The sequence below is a fragment of the Gorilla gorilla genome, chromosome 21, assembly GCF_029281585.2.
Source record: "Gorilla gorilla gorilla isolate KB3781 chromosome 21, NHGRI_mGorGor1-v2.1_pri, whole genome shotgun sequence".
Lineage (NCBI taxonomy): Eukaryota > Metazoa > Chordata > Mammalia > Primates > Hominidae > Gorilla > Gorilla gorilla.
This window is the reverse complement of record NC_073245.2, coordinates 55673124-55696277: the sequence shown is the minus strand read 5'-3', so window position 1 is coordinate 55696277 and position 23154 is coordinate 55673124. Positions and strand designations below refer to the sequence as shown.

Below are 23154 nucleotides of genomic sequence, written 5' to 3'. Positions count from 1 at the left end.
ACTGTTCATATTCTTGACTTTTAATCTTCACATCCCATGCATGTTTTATCCCTAGTTTCATGAATGACACTGAAGCACAGTGATTAATGAGTTGCCCAACATGAACCATATACTAAATCCCAAACTCACGTTTCTGGGTAAGTGAACACAAGATCCTGTTCTCATACTCAGGACAGGAATGGCTTGCCAATGCAAACTCCAATTCAAAAAAACATTTGTTAAGAATCTGGTCCTAAGTGGGCATATGCAATAAACTCAAAACAAGCCTTTCCCTCAGTAAGTATTTTATTGAGATTTAAAGCACAAAATAGGTGAACAAATCGGGAGGAAGGTGGTAACACAGGAATGGGAACGTAAAAGTCAAAGTAGGCAGGACTCAAACTGGCCATAAAGGCACTACGGCATGTTCATAAACACCATCAAGTAAAAGAAAGGGGAATCAAGATGTTCTCACTTCTTTTCTGCTCCACCTTAATACTCCATCTAGCCACTGGTATGGAGCATGTCATCGACTCATTCTTCTCACGAGTTAGCAAGGGAATTAAACATTTTATCAGTCAACCCTATGCTCACCAAGTGAGCCAATGTTACACAGTGATTTTGTGCATCCAGTGACTTAGAACTACAGGCAAGGATAGGCCCTGACTGTTAATAAATTGGTCGTGGCTATTACTAGAAAATTATGGGTGCAGGCATTTACCTATACAATGACCTGCTTACTGTGGCAGCTAACAATATAGTCAAACCAGTCTATTACCATATGATGTCCTATTAACAAGAGAGCCCAGTTGAAGGATGTTTCATACTTTTAGAAAGCCTAATTTCTTACTGTAATATCCTCCCATCCCTCTTTTAAAAAGGCTGTAGTTCAAAAAGCTTTTATGTTCTTTCCCTGAAAACAAGAGAACTTTGGTCAAAGCCAATTTTTAAGAGTCATCACTTCTGCTGAGTAGGCAAAACAATGAACTATAACAACAGACATCATTTTCTTTCCTTAAATTCTGAGGTTTATGCTGGAAAAATAAACCTATTTCTTTACAAACATCTAATTAAATAAAGTATCAAAGAAAGTAAGATAATGGAAGAAGCATCCGCCTTTTGGGGCACTATATTCCTAAGGTTGGGCTTTAAGATTTTTTAACAGGAAACCCAGGAATTTCTGAAAAACAAGGCCTTTTTCACAGTACCAAGAACTCACAGCTACTCTGTGAATGCCCTAGATACTTGACTCAAGTTTTTCACTCAATCTTATTAGGTATATTTCTGGATTATTTGAACCTACAAACCAACCCTAGAGTATCATGCTTTCCAGTCACACCTGTGCACAATGAGCAGTGTACGACCATGCCCCATCACAATCCAACCCTTGGTACCCTACATTGTGACACCTCCTAGAAAGGTATTAAAGCTGAGCCAATTAATCTATATTTTGATTTCAGACTAAGATTAATAAATGCTTTTAAATAAAGTAACTTTTAAGGTATCTGAACAAACGGATGTAAGGTTAATTCACTTCTCAAACTGCAATTTCAACTCATCAGGCTTATGGATGTATGGACTAATTGCTAACCTAGTAACTCCTACAAATTTGCAGTATTCAAATTTGGTTTCCACAGTACTCATTACACTTTACTCGTAATAAAGTACAGAAGTTTTGGGTTTACCCATTTCACTGTTTTTCAAACCAATTACACAAAGCATTAAAATTTACAAGTATGATCTAACCAATTATCAAATAATCCCACTAACTACAAAGGGGACTGACTACTGGGTGGAACTTAACTGGCAACTGACTTTACTGAGATTAAGTGCCTGTTAAACATAATGATCTTTCAGCAGAAAATGTAGTATGTGCTTTTACACTTTGAATAAACTCAATTTCAGAACAAAAAGAGGCTACTTCCATTTCCACATGACAAACATTAAAGACAACTGAACCACTCTCAACACTAATTATGCTGAAAACTTCCAGAAAGTGGATTATCTAAACAAGATCCCAAGTATTAGGAGCTATTTCTTAAATAGTTTAAATTTGCCTTTGAAAAAAGTTCCATTACTTAAAAGTATTAATTTAAGCAAAATCATGGAACACATTGACTAAAAAATACCTTTTATTTTTACTCAACTTGTTAAAGGGGCAGATAAAGACTTTGGCAAATTTGATTAACTGCACAAAATAGTGTTATCCAAACTGAATAATTTATTGCTGGTCTGAGGCTTGCCTTGTTTACGCTTAAGTATAATTTACGTTGTTTCCACAAATGGCAGATATCAACATTTAAAGGAATTTAATAGTGACCTATTCAATAAGGCAATCATCTTGGTAGCAAAGTTTTATTTAAATCTTACATAGCTCAAGCTTTATAAAAAGCCAACATAATTGAAAATTGGGTTCTCCCTTCTAAAGCCTTAAGTATTCAAAGCTCAAAACAGTTAATTTAAAAATAAGCAAACAAATAAAACAAAAAAAACCCCTGCCAGCAGATCCCACTGAAATACTCAAAAAAACCCCAAAAAAAACACAACTAAATGAGCTTAATCTTTACAAAAGTTATGTTAGCTCAAAAGCTATAAAATCAAAGTTATCTTAATTCTACAAAGGGAGAGGGTCTTCATGCCACCATTTCCTTAGAGCCTCATCTTTTTCATCCAATTTGGCCACAAATCAAATTTCTGTGTGCCCCTGTTTTCAAGAGATTCCTCTTGCAGAAGAGGCCAAGTATAAACATGGAAGAGTAACTGCCTAAGTAGGAAAGTGTTCCATAATAGTGTGCAAACAAGGAGTTCTGAGTTAATCTCTGGAACTCGACCTGGACCTTGATCTTGACTTTGAGCGAGATCTAGAACGGGATCTTGAAGTAGCTCTTTTTGGTGGAGGGGACACAGAACGGGCCTTTGAGGGTGGAACAGGTAGCGGCGAATTGGAACGGGACTGGCTCCTTGATCTGGATTTTGATTTTATATCACCCTTTCCATTTTCTTTGGGGGATCGGGACCGAGACCTGCTTCGAGATTTCTCATATTCATCCTTAGATCTGCTTCGAGAATGTGAATGGGAGCCCCGATCAGACTTGGGCTTAGATTTGCTCTTTGATCTAGATTTCCTGCCTTTTGATCGAGAACGTGATCGACCTTTGCTCCGCGACCTGGAACTGGACAAGGAAAGACCGATTTTCTCAATACTTTGTGAGAACGTACACATACTCCATAAACAAGTACGGTAATATTCACAGTGACTCAACACAACGTTATTTACCGGGAGCGACTTTTTGAGATACTTCGAGATCTACTGCGGCTGCTCCTGCGACTCCTACTTCGTGACCGTCTTCTAGATCGAGACCTATTAGGAGAAAAACAACGAAGTCTTAATCCCAATCCAACTTAAATACATCCATGCCATCTGGCAAAAATAGATAAGCCAAAGAATAATGTTTTTCTTTACTACGAAATTAAATACACTGTTCAAAACATCTAGAAAAGAACGCAATGATGCACAGCCAAAACAAACTAAAAGCTGGCTTTAATTCAAGTAGGCAACAATTGACATCACTCAATTACTCCCTTTTTATTGGCAAATATTGTTTCCTTCCCACAGTGTCCTTCAACAAGTTACCTGGATCTGCTTCCAGAGTAAGATCGCCTATGGCTTGTGCGTGGCTTATCTTCAATAAGCCTAATATTTCTGCCATTTATTTCTGTGCCATCCAGTTTGTCCAAAGCACGCTTCATGTCAGAGTAGGAGCGAAACTCAATTACACCCTCATTTGTTCGTTCCTTGTGGGCATCCGCATAGGTTACTTCACCTGCTTGTCGCATAAAATCCTGAAAGACAAGATTGGTCAGACTTGGAAATCTTAAAACATCTATATACCATAATAAATTCCCAGAAATAAGAATATAAAAAGAGTTTACTTTAAAGCATTAGTCATATCATTTCTATCTTGAATTACAAAACATACCTTTAAATCTTGCCAACTGCACCGACTAGAAAGATTTTCTACAATAAGCCTGTATTCTGTACGAACAGGTGGTCCGTATTTGTCTCTGCCAGATGTTCTCCGACTGCTGTATCCACCTCCACCACCTTTATCACATGAAGGGAACAATTAGATGCCTTGTAATGATAAAAACGCATAATGTCTTTGAAAGTTAGTACAAACATATCAACTTTTATTTACTGGAGTAGGACTTCGCTATTATATTGCTAAACCTTCGACACATTTGTGATTTGCCATAAAATTAAATTAAGGGCAAGTCAAATAGACTAAATCCAACTAAACCTCTCCTACAATCTGTTAGAGAGTGACTGCTCCTTTATTCGATTTACCTCGCTAAGTTTTATTTTACAGAACATTGTAAAATATAAAACTTAACTGATTACATGCATTTCTACATTTTACAAAAATGTTTACTAGTTTTACACTAAGTACTTACATCACAGTGTGAGGTTTTTGGTGGTGGTTTGGCCACAAAACACGCAAGGTAACAGTCACCTAGTTCAGATTAACCAGTTTTGTCTAACCCTTGGAATCCTCACCATCACCCTGCGTCTAATGGCAAAAGGCTGCTGTCGTCATGGCTTCCGGTAAGGTCAGCCAAAGGGTCATAGGGCAAGGGTCACACAATGTATGGAAAAGCCAAGGCCAATCAGGAAAGGCAGTCATCTTAGCCTCAGTGGACACAGCCTCAGCCCCATTGGTCACTTTCAAATTGAAACATCAAGGACTTGTTAAAAAGTTTGAATTCAACATGCAACAATTTAAACATCAAACATTTAACATAACCAAAAATCCCCCCAACCTCCTCCCAATAACATGCCCCAATTAGTTCAAATACAGCATAAAGCTTATTTAGATCTACTTTGTGGTACAATACCACATTACTTAAAAATAGTACATTCTTTGGCCCCCATCAAGCTCCATAGCCTTAAGACCTATACTTTATGCTCCTCCCCTTCCCCGTCCCCCGCCCCGCCACCCCACCTCCACCCGAGCCTGCCCCCGAACCTCTAACTAATGCACTGATAGGTAAGTAAGGAGGATACAACAAATACAGCCACCCCTTACTTCCTCTGTGGGAAGAACCCGTGACAGTGCTGACAAGGGGCCAGAAGAAGCCACCCACCTCCCAACTTGGCAAATAAACAAAACCAAACACCCAAACCCAATCCCCGCGCTCCGGCGTCCCATGGCTGCCCCGGGCAGACGTGAAGGCAGCGGGGCTCGGGGACACCCAAGTCAAACGACCCCCGGCCCTCGCGCCTGCCCGGGCTGGGAGGCCCCACCCCACCCACCCCCGCCCCCAGGGTCCCCAAGGGCGCGGAGCGCGCGGGGGTGGGACTCACTGCGGCTTCCGTAGCTGTAGCCGTCGCGATCGCGACGCGGGCCCCGGGCGTGCTCTACGATCACGCGCTCGCCGCAGAGCTCCTTGCCGTTCAGCTCGTAAACGGCGTCGTCGGCGTCGCGGGAGTCCTCGAACTCCACGAAGCCGTACCTAGGGGCGGTGCGAGGGCCGGACAACGGCGGGGGAGTCGTTAACCAGGGCGCGCACGTGCGCGCGCCCGTACCCCACCGCGCGCCCCCGCGACGCCGCGCCGTCGCCATCTTTGAGGCCCTGCCACGCGGCGCCGCGGCCTTGGCCGCTTCTTTCCTTGGCGAGTTCCCGCCGCCACCAGGCCTGGGACGCTGGGCGCGGGCGCCCAGGCCCGACTCACCCATTTTTGAGGTCTACTTCGAGGAGGCGGCCATAGCCACTGAAAAAGCGCTGGATGTCCTTCTCCCGGACGTTGTAGCTCAGGCGTCCTATGTAGACGCGCGGCATGTCCGTGGCGGGCGGGGGCCCAAGGGCTGGTTGTCGAACGGCGGACCGCAAGCCAGTAGCCGCGGTGCGGGTGCGGGGACGGCAAGAGCCCGAACACGCGCCTCACACCACAGGGGCGGCCGAGTCCAGCCACACAATGGCGCGCGCGCGCGCCAGGCTTACGCTATATGGGCGGCCGGTGGGGCGGGGCCTGGCACGTGATGTCAGCGCGCAGCGGCACGTCCGTCCCGCGTCGGCCCTGGGCTAGATGGTGACTGGCGAGTCCGTTGCCCGCGACGTTTCGGTGTGGTGCGGTCTTGCTAGCTTCTAGGATTTTTCTCTAGCCCTCCCCACCGTCTTTGAAAACACAATGTCTCTAATCCAGCCGCAGAACTGTTTTCTAATTTGTACCTTTTATAAAACTCTGCGCGATCTCTTCGGGGTTGAAGCTCGGGAGGCGGGCTGAGAGAATCCCCGCTTTTCATTGGTTCTCGAGGTTATCATAATAGGTCGCCGCGGTCTCTGCTTGGTGGCTTAAAACGAGGCTGCCCATTTCCCCCAGCGATTGGTTGATGCTCGTTTTGATGGGGATCGCGGTCTCGGACCCAGTCGCTTGTCTTGTTTCGCAGAATCCGAGGATCGCGCGCCGAGGTCTTGCTGACTGGGCGGGGGTCGCGCTGCGAGCGCGCAGACCCGCCGACATCAGCCTCTCCGGGTCTCACTCGCAGCCTTCGCCTCCCTGGACGTTCCCCTCTCCCTCCATGGGTCTTTCTTGGAGCCCTGGCAGCTTGACTCACTTGTGGATTGGGCTATCCGTGGCAATCCTACGCTCACTGTAGGTGCTCAAAAGGAAGCGTGGACGAGACCCGGCAGCCCTCCCACAGCGACGAACGATTTTTTTTCTCCCGGGTATGGAAAGTCCTTTGTCCCAATACTATCATTTCCTCCATTGACTTGAAAGTGCCTTATTTTGTGAGTTTATCAATGGAGATGCTATTTAAAGCTGGAGAACCAGATGAAAACCTCAAAGGAGTAAGTTTAAGTGGAGAGCGGAAGACCCAGGCCAACGCCTGGGGTACTCTGAAATTTAAGCACAGGAAAGGAGACTGGGAGGAGTGACTAGGGAGGTAGGGAGAAGATCAGGAGAGTAGGGTGTCACCGAAGCTAAAAAAAAAAAAAAAGGAAGGGATATCACTGAGATAACACCAGCTCTTTAGATATTTATGTGTTCCTGCTCTGTTTTGAGTGGTGCAACCTCAATATCCTTAAGCTTCAGGTTGAAAAATGGGGGTTTTGTCCTCCTGGAGCTATTTGGAAGTCTAGAGGGAAAAGTTGTTTGTCACGACTGGGGGAGGTAGAGGCCGTGCTTAAAGTTAGATAAATAAAAAATACGAGTCTGTAATCCCCACACCTTGGGAAGCTGAGGCAAGAGGATCTCTTGAGCCCAGGAGTTCGAGGCTGCGGTGAGCTATGATCATGCCACTGCACTCCAGCCTGGGTGACAAAGCAAGACTCCAACCTGCTTGAAGGAAAGAATAACGCTTCCGCAGCGTGGAAGGGGACCCGAGCGGGTTGCCACTGCTGCTTGGACCGCCAGTTTTTAGTCCCTTATTTGGCCCTGCCTACATCCTGCTGATTGGTCCATTTTAGAGAGCGCTGATTGGTCCATTTTACAGAATGTTGATTGGTCCGTTTTTACAGAGTGCTGATTGGTGTGTTTACAAACCTTTAGCTAGACAGAGAGCGCTGATTGGTGTGTTTTCAATCCTTTAGCTGGACGGGAAAGTTCTGCAAGTCCCCACCCAAGCCAGAAGCCCAGTGGGCTTCACCTCTTCAACTCGGTAGGCAGAATAAGGGTTCCCCCTAAAGATGTCTATGTCCTAATCCTAATCCTAATCCCTGAAACCTGTGAAGATGTTACCTTGTATGTCAAAAGGGACTTTGCAGATCTGATTAAGTTGAGCATCTTGAGATGCAGAGATGCCCCGGGATTGTCCAGGTGGGCCCAATGTGATCATAAGGGTGCTTACAAGAGGGGGACAGGAGAGCCACAGTCAGAGAAGCAGATGTGACAAAGGAGCCTGGGATTGGGGTCAGAGTGATTGGCTGTAAGAAAGTCACAACCGAAGTTAATGGCTTTGAAGATGGAGGAAGGAACCATAAGCCAAAGGGTGCCAGTAGCCTCTGGAAGCTGGAAGACACGAGGGAACAGATTCGCCCCAGAGACTCCTGAAAGAACGCAGCCCAGGCCAGGCTCTGTGACTCACACCTGTGCCATCTCGGCTCACTGCAACCTCCGCCTCCTGGGTTCAAGTGATTCTCCTGCCTCAGCCTCCCGAGTAGCTGGGATTACAGGCATGCACCACCAAGCCCAGCTAATTTTGTATTTTTAGTAAAGACGGGGTTTCACCATGTTAGGCTGGTCTCGTTTCGAACTCCCACCCTGAGGTGATCCACCCGTCTCTGCTTCCCAAAGTGCTGGGATTACAGGCGTGAGCCATTGTGCCGAGCCCAACACCAGTTCTTTGGATATTTTTGTATTCCTGCTCTGTTTTGAGTGGTGCAACCTCAATATCCTTCAGCTTCGGGTTGAAAAGGGCGGGGGGGTTTGCCCTCCTGGAGCTATTTGGCAGTCTGGAGGGAAACGTTGTTTGTCACGACTGGGGGAGATAGAGACCGTGCTTAAAGTCAGATAAAAAATATGATTCTGTAATCCCTGCACCTTGGGAAGCTGAGGCAGGAAGATCTCTTGAGCCCAGGAGTTCGAGGCTGCAGTAAGCTATGATCATGCCACTGCACTGCAGCCTGGATGACAAAGCAAGACTCTGACTCAATGAAATAAAGAAAAACAAGGAGCAAGGCGTAGTAGCTCACGCCTGTAATCCCAGCACTTTGGGAGGCCCAGGTGAGAGGATTGCTTGAGCCCAGGAGTTCGATATCAACCTGGGCAACATGGCAAGATCCCATCTCTACCAAAAACCTTTTTTTAAAAATTAGCTGGGCATGGTGGCACATGCCTGTAGTTGCAGCTATTGGGAAGGCTCTCAACAGGGGGCAGTGGTTCTACAGGGGGTAGTTCTGTCCCCCCTGTGGACATCTGTCAATATCTGAAGACTTTCTGGTTGTCACAGCTGGAGGAGGGAAGGAGCTGCTCGTATCTCGTGGGTAGAGGCCAGGGATGCCACGAAACATCCTGCAAGGCACAGGACAGCCCCACCACGAAGGATTATCTGGTCCCCAATGTCAATAGCTGAGGTTGAGAAGTGCTATTCCAAATGAATCCTGTACAGAAGTTTTTTTCTTTTCTTTTTTAAATAGAGGCAGGGTCTCCCTATGTTACCCAGGCTGATCTTGATCTCCTGGGCTCAAGGAGTTCAAGCCTCATCCTCCCAAAGTGCTGGGATTACAGGCATGAGCCACCATGCCCAGCCTATGGAAGTTTTTAAAACGAAGTTTGGACTAGCTTGGCAACATGCAATCCAATCTCCCAGTTGGAAGAGCCTCAGAGGATCTTTCAGTCATCTGATTCATGATTCTTTCTAACTCTGTCACTGACAGTTTCCAATTCTGGATTCTGTTCCTGGAGCAACTACTTCTATATTCACTCCACTCCATACAAATACACCTGAGTTGCTACGAGAGGGGATTTGCCGGGCACCATGGCTCACACCTGTTATCCCATCAACTTGAGAGGCAGAGATGGGATCACTTGATCCCAGGAGCACAAGACCAGCCTGAACAACATAGCAAGACTCCATCTCTTAAAAAAAAAAAAAGGCCAATACTGGCGGCGTATACTTGTAGTCCCAGCTACTCCAGGGACTGAGGTGGGAGGATCACTTGAGCCCTGAAGGTCAAGGCTGCAGTGAGGTATGATGGCTCCACTTCACTCCAGCCTGGGTAACAGAGCAAGCCTCTTGTCTAAAAAAGAAAGGAGAGAAAGGAAAGAAAGAAATAAGAAAAGATATGAGCTCCCATGCTGCACATCTACCATTTCTCCTTTGAGTTGTTCTCCCAACACATCAGCAGAGTTGGGTCCTCAGGAAGACTCCACAGAATGGTGACAATCCAACACCTCTCTCAATTATGATATTTGAAACTGTTTTCTCTTCCGCAGCAGTGCTCTTGGGTTTTTTGTTAGGGGTAGCCACTGGGCTTTGGGAAAGAGAAGTGAGAGGAAGAGTGGATGATATCAGCTGCATCTTTCTCTTTGACAAACGAATTCCCCATCCTTCAATAAATACTATCCCACTAACTCCCCAAAGCAATGTCCAGTCCCACCAATACCGTAAGAGTGTCATTTCCTGCTTCAACTCTTGCAAATGATTTTAATAAATTTTTTAAAAATGAGAGTTTGATGAGTAAAAAATGTTATCATTGTCAAATTCTCCTTTCCCTAACTACATTCCATGAACTTAAGCCTCTCTCCATACATATTTATGTATACATGCACATATAAATCTTGCAGCTGCCCACTCTTTGGGTCTGCACTACCTTTAAGAGCTGTAACACTCACTGCAGAAGGTCTGCAGCTTAAGACCACGAACCCACTGGAAGGAAGGAACTCCGGACACATCTGAACATCTGAAGGAACTAACTCCAGACACACCATCTTTAAGAACTGTAACACTCACTGCGAGGGGCCGCGGCTTCATTCTTGAAGTCAGCGAGACCAAGAACCCACCGGAAGGAACCAATTCCACACACACTACCACAGGGACTCTGAAATTTTGTTAAATTTAGGAATGGAAGCTGGGTGCAGGGACTTGTGCTTGTAATCCTAGCACTTTGGGAGGATGAGGTGGGAGGATCTCTGGAGGCCAGGAGTTCAAGACCAGCCTGGGCAATATAGCAAGTCTACAAAAAATGAAAAAAGGCCAGGCACAGTGGCTAATGCCTGTAATCCCAACACTTTGGGAGGACGAGGTGGGCAGATCACTTGAGGTCACGAGTTCGAGACCAGCCTGGCCAAAATGGTGAAACCCCGTCTCCAATAAAAACACAAAAATTAGCCGTGTGTGGTGGTGCAGGCCTGTAATCCCAGCTACTCGGGAGACTGAGAATCGCTTAAACCCGGGAGGTGGAGGTCGCAGTGAGCAGAGATTGCACTACTGCACTCCAGCCTGGGCAAGAGAACGAGACTACGTGTCAAAAAAAGAAAGAAAAATGTTAGTAGGCACGTTGGCACACACCTGTAGTCCTAGCTACTTGGGAGGCAAAGGCAGGAGGATCACTTGAGCCCAGGTGTTTCAGGCTGCAGTGAGTCGTGATTGTGTGACTCCTCTCCAGCCTGGGCCACAGAGTGAAGACCTGTCCCCCTCCCTTCCAAAAATTTAGGAATGGCAACTGGGAAGTGTCTAAAAAGGTAAGGAAAAAACCCGAAAAGAGTGTGGTGTCACAGAAGCTAGGAGTGGAAAGGGTTTCAGGGAGGTAGTGGTTAATTGACAAACAGCAAGTTCATAAACCTTTGACCCAGTAACCTTAATCCTAGAAATCTATTTGACAAGGGGCCAGTTTGTAAAATCATAGGTCCAGGGATACTTATTCAAGCCATGGAATACTCTTCCACAATGAAAATAAGTAAGATTATTCTCATTTCAAATAAATATTTATCGAATGCCTACTGTTCTCAGCATTGGGAAAACCATAGTAACGTCATGTGTCAGCTTTGCAAACTAGGGCCCCAGTCAAATCTTGGCCTGCCACCTGTTTTGTGAATAAGGTTCTATGGGAACACAGTATCACCCATTCATTTACACATTGTCTATGGCTCCTCTCAAACTACAACAGCAGTCTTGATTTGTTATTATATTGAGTGGTTGCAACAGAGACTATCCAGCCTGCAAAGCCGGAACTATTTCCTCGCTGGCTCTTCACAGAAGAGGTTTGCTTACCTCAATCTGTGTGACTGACCACTAATGATGCTTCTGAGTGTTGTTAAGAAGGCAAGTTTTAATGTATGCATGATCCCATTTTTTTTTGTAAATAACACCACCTCAAGCCCCGCCCCACCCTGCTTTTTTTTTTTTTTTGAGTCAGAGTCTCACTTGGTCATCCAGGCTGGAGTGCAGTGGTGCCATCTTGGCTTACTGCAATCTCCGCCTCCTGGGCTCAGGAAATTTTCCCACCTCAGCCTTCTGAGTAGCTGGGACTACTGGCATGCGCCACCACGTCCAGCTAATTTTTTTTAGAGATGGGGTTTTGCCATGTTGCCCAGGCTAGTCTTGAACTCCTAGACTCAACTGATCTGCCCACCTCGGCCTTTCAAAGTGCTGGGATTACAGGCATGAGTCACCTTGCCTGGCCTAAAACCCCCAGCTCTTGATACGACTACACATGTGTGTATTGGATGGGTTTGCGGTTGCTTTTGAACATCAATGGGGGTAGGTCCTATACAGTCACATCCCTCCACCTCTCCCTGCATTTCTTACCCTTTCTTCTCCCACCAGCTCTTGAATGTGCCAAACATACACTGACCTCAGGGCCTTGTCACTGGACAGCTCCCTGCATCTGGAACTATTTTTCTGTGATTTGCTCCCCTCATTTTCTTTTGGTTTCTGCTCAACGTTATTGCTGTGGCTTGAACATGTCCCTCAACAATTTCTGTGTTGGAGACTTTATCCCCAGTGCATGATATTGGGAGGTGGGGCCTAATAAGAGGCGATTGAATCGTGAATGGGGGTGGAGCCTTCACAAATTAATGTTGTTATTACGGAAGGAGTGGGTTGGTTATTGAGAGGGTGGATTGTTATAAAGCGAGTCTGGCCCCAGTGCCTCTCTGTCTTGTGTAAGAAATAAATTTCTTTTCTGGCTGGTCCAAGTGCAATGATGTTTGCAACTAATTGATCACAATCAGTTACAGATTTCTTTGTTCCTTCTCCACTTCCACTGCGTCACTTGACTAGCCTTAAAAAAAGAGGGAGAGAAATTTTTCATTATAAATTACCCAGTTTGTGGTATTCTAATTTCATTATAAATTACCCAGTTTGTGGTATATCAGCAGGAAACAGACTGTTATCAGAAGCGCCTCCTCAACCACCTATTTAAAAATAGTGTTTTTCCCCTGCACTCTGTGTCTCTTCTTCCCCTGTTCCACTTTTTTTCGTAGAAATTTTCATCACCCGAGATATGTATTTCTGCCTCTCCCATCCCCAACGAGAATGTCAGTGTCAGTGGAGCAGGGATGCTGCCTCTCTTTTTACACCTTCATGTCCAGTCCTTAGAAAAGTCCAAAAACGGGCTGGGCACAGTGGCTCACGCCTGTAATTCCAGCACTTTGCGAGGCCAAGGCGGGTGGATCACCTGAGGTCAGGAGTTCGAGACCAGCCTGGCCAACATGGTGAAACCCCCGTCTCTAGTAAAAATACAAAAATGAGCTGGGTATAGTGGTGCATGCCTGCAATCCCAGCTACTCGGGAGGCTGAGGGAAGAGAATCACTTGAACTGGGGAGGCACAGGTTGCAGTGCAGTGAGCCAAGATCGCAGCACTGCACTCCAACCTGGGCGATAGAGTGAGCAAGACTTCATCTCAAAAAAAAAAGAATAAAGAAAAGTCCACATACAGCTAGACACACTAGCACATACCTGTAGTCCCAGCTACCTGGGAGGCTGAGGCAGAAAGGTGCTTGAAACCAGCGTTTCAAGGCTGCAGTGAGCTAATGCACTCCAGCCTGGGTGACAGAGTGAGACCCTATCTCTAAAAACAAAACAAAACAAAAACAAAACTGCAGCACACATAGTAAGTGCTAATTGAGAGCAGCGCCACTCTGGGACATTGTGCAGAGCACGTGAAGCGAGACTCTCCATTCAGCAGATATTAGTGTGCTGATGGGTTCACTAGGATGTGCTGGTGGGATGGAATCTTCCACCTTCTGGTTAGTGCTGCCCAGACACACCACCTTCAGAGGGGAGCAGGGATGTCCTCACCAGATCCCACATTTCCTCCGCCAAGACTTATCCAAACAGAAAATTCCAGTGTGGCTCTGGAGCCACTGGAACTCTCAGATTATTGTTGGCAGTGTAAATTGGCACAATCACTTTGGAAAGCTGCATGGTGGTGTCCATTAAAGCTGAAAGCTGGTAGTGGCTGTCACCGTAACCTAGGGAGGGGAGGGCTAGGAAGGGGTATGAGGGGCTGCTGGAATTCCGATCACATTTTTTTCTTTTTTTTTTTTTAATTATTATACTTTAAGTTTTAGGGTACATGTGCACATTGTGCAGGTTAGTTACATACGTATACATGTGCCATGCTGGTGTGCTGCACCCACTAACTCGTCATCTAGCATTAGGTATATCTCCCAATGCTATCCCTCCCACCTCCCCCCACCCCACAACAGTCCCCAGAGTGTGATGTTCCCCTTCCTGTGTCCATGTGATCTCATTGTTCAATTCCCACCTATGAGTGAGAATATGCGGTGTTTGGTTTTTTGTTCTTGTGATAGTTTACTGAGAATGATGGTTTCCAATTTCACCCATGTCCCTACAGAGGACATGAACTCATCATTTTTTATGGCTGCATAGTATTCCATGGTGTATATGTGCCACATTTTCTTAATCCAGTCTATCATTGTTGGACATTTGGGTTGGTTCCAAGTCTTTGCTATTGTGAATAATGCCACAGTAAACATACGTGTGCATGTGTCTTTATAGCAGCATGATTTATAGTCATTTGGGTATATACCCAGTAATGGGATGGCTGGGTCAAATGGTATTTCTAGTTCTAGATCCCTAAGGAATCGCCACACTGACTTCCACAATGGTTGAACTAGTTTACAGTCCCACCAACAGTGTAAAAGTGTTCCTATTTCTCCACATCCTCTCCAGCACCTGTTGTTTCCTGACGTTTTTAATGATTGCCATTCTAACTGGTGTGAGATGGTATCTCATTGTGGTTTTGATCTGCATTTCTCTGATGGCTAGTGATGGTGAGCATTTTTTCATGTGTTTTTTGGCTGCATAAACGTCTTCTTTTGAGAAGTGTCTGTTCATGTCCTTCGCCCACTTTTTGATGGGGTTGTTTGTTTTTTTCTTGTAAATTTGTTTGAGTTCATTGTAGATTCTGGATATTAGCCCTTTGTCAGATGAGTAGGTTGCGAAAATTTTCTCCCATTTTGTAGGTTGACTGTTCACTCTGATGGTAGTTTCTTTTGCTGTGCAGAAGCTCTTTAGTTTAATTAGATCCCATTTGTCAATTTTGTCTTTTGTTGCCATTGCTTTTGGTGTTTTAGACATGAAGTCCTTGCCCATGCCTGTGTCCTGAATGGTAATGCCTAGGTTTTCTTCTAGGGTTTTTATGGTTTTAGGTATAACATTTAAGTCTTTAATCCATCTTGAATTGATTTTTGTATAAGGTGCAAGGAAGGGATCCAGTTTCAGCTTTCTACATATGGCTAGCCAGTTTTCCCCGCACCATTTATTAAATAGGGAATCCTTTCCCCATTGCTTGTTTTTCTCAGGTTTGTCAAAGATCAGATAGTTGTAGATATGCGGAGTTATTTCTGAGGGCTCTGTTCTGTTCCATTGATCTATATCTCTGTTTGGTACCAGTACCATGCTGTTTTGGTTACTGTAGCCTTGTAGTATAGTTTGAAGTCAGGTAGTGTGATGCCTCCAGCTTTGTTCTTTTGGCTTAGGATTGACTTGGTGATGTGGGCTCATTTTTGGTTCCATATGAACTTTAAAGTAGTTTTTTCCAATTCTGTGAAGAAAGGCATTGGTAGCTTGATGGGGATGGCATTGAATCTGTAAATTACCTTGGGCAGTATGGCCATTTTCACGATATTGATTCTTCCGACCCATGAGCATGGAATGTTCTTCCATTTGTTTGTATCCTCTTTTATTTCCTTGAGCAGCGGTTTGTAGTTCTCCTTGAAGAGGTCCTTCACATCCCTTGTAAGGTGGATTCCTAGGTATTTTATTCTCTTTGAAGCAATTGTGAATGGGAGTTCACTCATGATTTGGCTCTCTGTTTGTCTGTTGTTGGTGTATAGGAATGCCTGTGATTTTTGCACATTGATTTTGTATCCTGAGACTTTGCTGAAGTTGCTTATCAGCTTAAGGAGATTTTGGGCTGAGACAATGGGGTTTTCTAGATATACAATCATGTCATCTGCAAACAGGGACCATTTGACTTCCTCTTTTCCTAATTGAATACCCTTTATTTCCTTCTCCTGCCTAATTGCCCTGGCCAGAACTTCCAACACTATGTTGAATAGGAGTGGTGAGAGAGGGCATCCCTGTCTTGTGCCAGTTTTCAAAGGGAATGCTTCCAGTTTTTGCCCATTCAGTATGATATTGGCTGTGGGTTTGTCATAGATAGCTCTTATTATTTTGAAATATGTCCCATCAATACCTAATTTATTGAGAGTTTTTAGCATGAAAGGTTGTTGAATTTTGTCAAAGGCCTTTTCTGCATCTATTGAGATAATCATGTGGTTTTTGTCTTTGGCTCTGTTTATATGCTGGATTACATTTATTGATTTGCATATATTGAACCAGCCTTGCATCCCAGGGATGAAGCCCACTTGATCATGGTGGATAAGCTTTTTGATGTGCTGCTGGATTCGGTTTGCCAGTATTTTACTGAGGATTTTTGAATCAATGTTCATCAAGGATATTGGTCTAAAATTCTCTTTTTTGGTTGTGTCTCTGCCCGGCTTTGGTATCAGAATGACGCTGGCCTCATAAAATGAGTTAGGGAGGATTCCCTCTTTTTCTATTGATTGGAATAGTTTCAGAAGGAATGGTACCAGTTCCTCCTTGTACCTCTGGTAGAATTCGGCTGTGAATCCATCTGGTCCTGGACTCTTTTTGGTTGGTAAGCTATTGATTATTGCCACAATTTCAGCTCCTGTTGTTGGTCTATTCAGAGATTCAACTTCTTCCTGGTTTAGTCTTGGGAGAGTGTATGTGTCAAGGAATTTATCCATTTCTTCTAGATTTTCTAGTTTATTTGCATAGAGGTGTTTGTAGTATTCTCCGATGGTAGTTTGTATTTCTGTGGGATCGGTGGTGATATCCCCTTTATCATTTTTTATTGCGTCTATTTGATTCTTCTCTCTTTTTTTCTTTATTAGTCTTGCTAGCGGTCTATCAATTTTCTTGATCCTTTCAAAAAACCAGCTCCTGGATTCATTGATTTTTGAAGGGATTTTTGTGTGTCTATTTCCTTCAGTTCTGCTCTGATTTTAGTTATTTCTTGCCTTCTGCTAGCTTTTGAATGTGTTTGCTCTTGCTTTTCTAGTTCTTTTAATTGTGATGTTGGGTGTCAATTTTGGATCTTTCCTACTTTCTCTTGTGGGCATTTAGTGCTATCAATTTCCCTCTACACACTGCTTTGAATGCGTCCCAGAGATTCTGGTATGTTGTGTCTTTGTTCTCGTTGGTTTCAAAGAACATCTTTATTTCTGCCTTCATTTCATTATGTACCCCATAGTCATTCAGGAGCAGGTTGTTCAGTTTCCATGTAGTTGAGCGGCTTTGAGTGAGATTCTTAATCCTGAGTTCTAGTTTGATTGCACTGTGGTCTGAGAGATAGTTTGTTATAATTTCTGTTCTTTTACATTTGCTGAGGAGAGCTTTACTTCCAAGTATGTGGTCAATTTTGGAATAGGTGTGGTGTGGTGCTGAAAAAAATGTATATTCTGTTGATCTGGGGTGGAGAGTTCTGTAGATGTCTATTAGGTCCGCTTGGTGCAGAGCTGAGTTCAATTCCTGGGTATCCTTGTTGACTTTCTGTCTCGTTGATCTGTCTAATGTTGACAGTGGGGTGTTAAAGTCTCCCATTATTAATGTGTGGGAGTCTAAGTCTCTTTGTAGGTCACTCAGGACTTGCTTTATGAATCTGGGTGCTCCTGTATTGGGTGCATATATATTTAGGATAGTTAGCTCTTCTTGTTGAATTGATCCCTTTACCATTATGTAATGGCCTTCTTTGTCTCTTTTGATCTTTGTTGGTTTAAAGTCTGTTTTATCAGAGACTAGGATTGCAACCCCTGCCTTTTTTTGTTTTCCATTGGCTTGGTAGATCTTCCTCCATCCTTTTATTTTGAGCCTATGTGTGTCTCTGCACGTGAGATGGGTTTCCTGAATACAGCACACTGATGGGTCTTGACTCTTTATCCAATTTGCCAGTCTGTGTCTTTTAATTGGAGAATTTAGTCCATTTACATTTAAAGTTAATATTGTTATGTGTGAATTTGATCCTGTCATTATGATGTTAGCTGGTTATTTTGCTCGTTAGTTGATGCAGTTTCTTCCTAGTCTCAATGGTCTTTACATTTTGGCATGATTTTGCAGCGGCTGGTACCGGTTGTTCCTTTCCATGTTTAGTGCTTCCTTCAGGAGCTCTTTTAGGGCAGGCCTGGTGGTGACAAAATCTCTCAGCATTTGCTTGTCTGTAAAGGATTTTATTTCTCCTTCACTTATGAAGCTTAGTTTGGCTGGATATGAAATTCTGGGTTGAAAATTCTTTTCTTTAAGAATGTTGAATATTGGCCCCCACTCTCTTCTGGCTTGTAGGGTTTCTGCCGAGAGATCCGCTGTTAGTCTGATGGGCTTCCCTTTGAGGGTAACCCGACCTTTCTCTCTGGCTGCCCTTAACATTTTTTCCTTCATTTCAACTTTGGTGAATCTGACAATTATGTGTCTTGGAGTTGCTCTTCTCGAGGAGTATCTTTGTGGCATTCTCTGTATTTCCTGAATCTGAACGTTGGCCGGCCTTGCTATATTGGGGAAGTTCTCCTGGATAATATCCTGCAGAGTGTTTTCCAACTTGGTTCCATTCTCCCCATCACTTTCAGGTACACCAATCAGACGTAGATTTGGTCTTTTCACATAGTCCCATATTTCTTGGAGGCTTTGCTCGTTTCTTTTTATTCCTTTTTCTCTAATCTTTCCTTCTCACTTCATTTCATTCATTTCATCTTCCATCGCTGATACCCTTTCTTCCAGTTGATCGCATCGGCTCCTGAGGCTTCTGCATTCTTCACGTAGTTCTTGAGCCTTGGTTTTCAGCTCCATCAGCTCCTTTAAGCACTTCTCTGTATTGGTTATTCTAGTTATACATTCTTCTAAATTTTTTTCAAAGTTTTCAACTTCTTTGCCTTTGGTTTGAATGTCCTCCCGTAGCTGAGAGTAATTTGATCGTCTGAAGGCTTCTTCTCTCAGCTCGTCAAAGTCCTTCTCCGTCCAGCTTTGTTCCGTTGCTGGTGAGGAGCTGCATTCGTTTGGAGGAGGAGAGATGCTCTGATTTTTAGAGTTTCCAGTTTTTCTGTTCTGTTTTTTCCCCATCTTTGTGGTTTTATCTACTTTTGGTCTTTGATGATGGTGATGTACAGATGGGTTTCTGGTGTGGATGTCCTTTCCGTTTGTTAGTTTTCCTTCTAACAGACAGGACCCCCAGCTGCAGGTCTGTTGGAGTACCCTGCAGTGTGAGGTGTCAGTGTGCCCCTGCTGGAGGGTGCCTCCGAGTTAGGCTGCTCGGGGGTCAGGGGTCAGGGACCCACTTGAGGAGGCAGTCTGCCCGCTCTCAGATCTCCAGCTGCATACTGGGAGAACCACTGCTCTCTTCAAAGCTGTCAGACAGGGACATTTAAGTCTGCAGAGATTACCGCTGTCTTTTTGTTTGTCTGTGCCCTGCCCCCAGAGGTGGAGCCTACAGAGGCAGGCAGACCTCCTTGAGCTGTGGTGGGCTCCACCCAGGTCGAGCTTCCCTGCTGCTTTGTTTACCTAAGCAAGCCTGGGCAATGGTGGGCGCCCCTCCCCCAGCCTCGCTGCCACCTTGCAGTTTGATCTCAGACTGCTGTGCTAGGAATCAGCAAGACTCCGTGGGCGTAGGACCCTCTGAGCCAGGTGCGGGATATAATCTCGTGGTGTGCTGTTTTTTAAGCCCATCGGAAAAGCGCAGTATTCGGGTGGGAGTGACCCGATTTTCCAGGTGCCGTCCGTCACCCCTTTCTTTGATTAGGAAAGGGAACTCCCTGACACCTTGCGCTTCCCAGGTGAGGCAATGCCTCGCCCTGCTTCGGCTCGCGCACGGTGCGTGCACCCACTGTCTGGCACTCCCTAGTGAGATGAACCCGGTACCTCAGATGGAAATGCAGAAATCACCCATCTTCTGCGTCGCTCAGGCTGGGAGCTGTAGACCGGAGCTGTTCCTATTCGGCCATCTTGGCTCCTCCCTCACATTTTGTTTCTTGAGCTGGGTACTGGGGTGCTCTGTTTATGACAATGCACTGAGCTGTGTGCTTATGATTTGTGCATGCTACTGTATGCATGTTGTACTTCACCGGAAAATTAAAACAAAAAAGATGATAAATCTCTAAAGAAAATTACAGTTACACACTTCACCTAGAGCCCTCTGGGTCATGCTGGTAACTAAAGCTCTACTGATAACTTTATTTATTTATTTATTTTTTCTGAGATGGAGTCTCGCTGTGCCCCCAGGCTGGAGTGCAGTGGCACGATCTCAGCTCACTGCAACCTCCACCTCCTGGGTTCAAGCAATTCTGTTTTGCTGCAACCTCCACTTCCTGGGTTCAAGTGATGCTCCTGTCTCACTGCAACCTCTGCCTCCTGGGTTCAAGCAATTCTCCTGTCTAAGCCTCCTGAGTAGCTAGGATTACAGGCGTGTGCCATCACTCCTGGCTAATTTTTGTATTTTTAGTAGAGTCGGGGTTTTACCATGTTGGCCAGGCTGGTCTCAAACTTCTGACCTCATGATTTGCCCACCTCGGCCTCCCAAAGTGCTGGGATTACACCACGCTCGGCTGAGAACTTGATTTACAGTCTTTGTCCAGAAATGTTAATTAATCTGAATCAATTAGTTGTTTATGGTTTGGTTGAGGGGGCGGGGGCTTGTTTTCCAATGGGTTTTCTGTAGGCTAGGACATGATCCATGGTGCTGAAGGTGTAGCTTTGTTGCCACCTGGTGGCTATCAGTGTGATTATGGTGGCAGAAAAATTAACAGCCGCTCATTCCTGCCTGAAAGAAGCTCACAGCTATTGATAGAAGGTTCTTGAAGGTCCCCGAATCCAAGTCTTCTAATTGTCAAGCCTCTTATTCACCTAGAAGCTTTCTGGCCGTCACTTGGCTACACCCCTGTTGGAGAGTTCACTGTTTAACTGGAGGTCCAAGTCCATTGTTGGACATCTTTCACTGTGTGTTATTAATTCTTTATATAAACAATTGCCTTCCTTGAATTGTCTACCCACTGGTCCTGGCTGTGCCCGAGGCTGTGCAAATACATCTGTTTCCCACAAATGGGTCTTTCAGATGTTGGGGTCAGCACTCAGATGCTCTATTCATGTCCTCTGTTCTGGCTAAGTACCCATAGTCTCCCTGATACGGTTAGGCTCTGTGTCCCCACCCAAATCTCATCTCAAATTGTAATCCCCCCGTGGAGGGAGGCACCTGGTGGGAGACAATTGGGTCATGGGGGTGGTTTCCCCCATGCTGTTCTCGTGATAGTGAGGGAGTTCTCATGAGATCTAATGGTTTATAAGTGGCAGTTTCTCTTTTGTGCTCTCTCTCTCTCTATCTATCTCTCTCTATCTCTATCTCTCCCTCTCTCTCTCTCCCTCCCTCCCTCTCTTCCTCCCTCCCTCCCTCTCTCCCTCTCCCTTCCTCTCTCTCCCTCTCTACCTCTCTCTCCCTTCCTTCCTCTCTCCCTCTCTCTCCCTCCCTGTCTCTCCCTCTCCCTCTGCCTGCTTTCTCCCGTCTCTCTCTCTTCTCTCTCTCTCCTGCTGCCAGGTAAGATGTGCCTGCTTCCCCTTCACCTTCTGCCGTGATTGTAAGTTTCCTGAGGCCTCCCCAGCCATGCAGAACCATGAGTCAATTAAAACTCTTTTCTTTATGAATTACTCAGTCTCAGTATTATCTTTATAGCAGTGCGAGAACGGACTAACACACCCCCAGATATCCCTCCTGTGATCTGGTTTCAAGTCTGTTCATCCTTCTGGCTGCTCACCGCTGATGTGCTCAGATTCATGTGTGGCCCTCAGAGCTGACCTTGGCCTTCCTGGACTTGTCTGGATATGACTGTTGGTGCCACAGTCACGTTGTTCTCTACGCCAGGTAAGAGCTGCAGCCTTTGTTTACACAGGTGGTGGCTGGAGCCCAATTCCTCACTCAGTCCTACTTCTTCTGCTGCTTGGAGCCAGACTGGAATCAAGAAGCTCCTGGAAAAAGCTGGGAAGGGTGATGAGTGCCCATAGTCCCAGCTGCTTGGGAGGCTGGAGCAGGAGGCTCACTTGAGTCTAGGAGTTTGAATCCAACCTGGACAACATAGCAAGACCCCATCTCTTTTTGTTTTTTGTTTTTTTGAGACAGAGTCTCGCTCTGTCGCCCAGGCTGGAGTGCAGTGGTTGGATCTTGGCTCACTGCAACCTCCGTCTCCTGGGTTCAAGTGATTCTCCTGCCTCAGCCTCCTGAGTAGCTGGGACTACAGGCATGCGCCATCATGCCCAACTAATTTTTGTATTTTTAGTAGAGACAGGGATTTCACCATGTTGGCCAGGCTGGTCTTGAACTCCTGACCTCAAGTGATGTGCCCACCTTGGCCTCCAAAAGTGCTGGGATTACAGGTGTGAGCCATCACACCCAGACAAGACCCCATCTCTTAAAAAAAAAAAAAAAAAAGAAGCTTTTGAAATTGTCCATTGTGGCAAATGTGGAAGCAGGCCAGTCAGCAGAATGGAAATCCAGTAGGTACTGGTGGGTAGACTCAGGATCATTGCCTGGGTTTCCGGGGCAGTGGGGAAATAGAAATGCTGATGAGAATGCCAGGTGTGGTGGCTCACACCTGTATTCACAGCACTTTTGGGAGGCTGAGGTGGGCGGATCACCTGAGGTAAGGAGTTTGAGACCAGCCTGGCCAACTTGGTGAAACCCCGTCTCTACTAGAAATACAAAAATTAGCCGGGCATGGTGGCAGGCACCTGTAATCCCAGCTACTTAGGAGGCTGAGGCAGGAGAATGGCTTGAACCCAAGAGGTGGAGGTAGCAGGGAGCTGAGACTGCACCACTGTACTCCAGCCTGGGCAACAAGAGTGAAACTCTGTCTCAAAAAAAAAAAAAAAAAGAAATGTTGATGAGGAAAATCCTAGTTGGCCACGTGTCAGGTGAAGAGCATGAGGCCATGGGGAAGATCAGAGACAGTTACTCACAGCCCACAGCATACTTCAGTTAGCAGCATTGTCTTCAAGCCTGTCAGAATCCTGCAGGAAGCAGCACTGAGGTCCCCCCTCTCAGATCTTTCCTGAAGCTGGTGCATGCAGGTTTCCGGCCTGGCCAGGCTGTGGCTTGCAGACCTTTTACTCATCATTAGTTCCACATGCTGTCATCTGGACAGATAT

General features: G+C 45.4%; 1 protein-coding gene across 1 annotated transcript; it reads right to left on the bottom strand.

Moving 5' to 3' along the window:
- Positions 1-267: 267 nt before the first annotated feature.
- Positions 268-7408, bottom strand: SRSF6 (serine and arginine rich splicing factor 6). Its single transcript, XM_004062162.5, has 6 exons — positions 5714-7408; positions 5345-5493; positions 3960-4084; positions 3614-3822; positions 3257-3340; positions 268-3152 (listed from the first exon to the last, which is right to left on the bottom strand). Exons 1-6 carry the CDS (start codon positions 5818-5820, stop codon positions 2792-2794), a joined length of 1035 nt encoding a protein of 344 aa, XP_004062210.1. The 5' UTR covers positions 5821-7408; the 3' UTR covers positions 268-2791.
- Positions 7409-23154: the final 15746 nt, after the last annotated feature.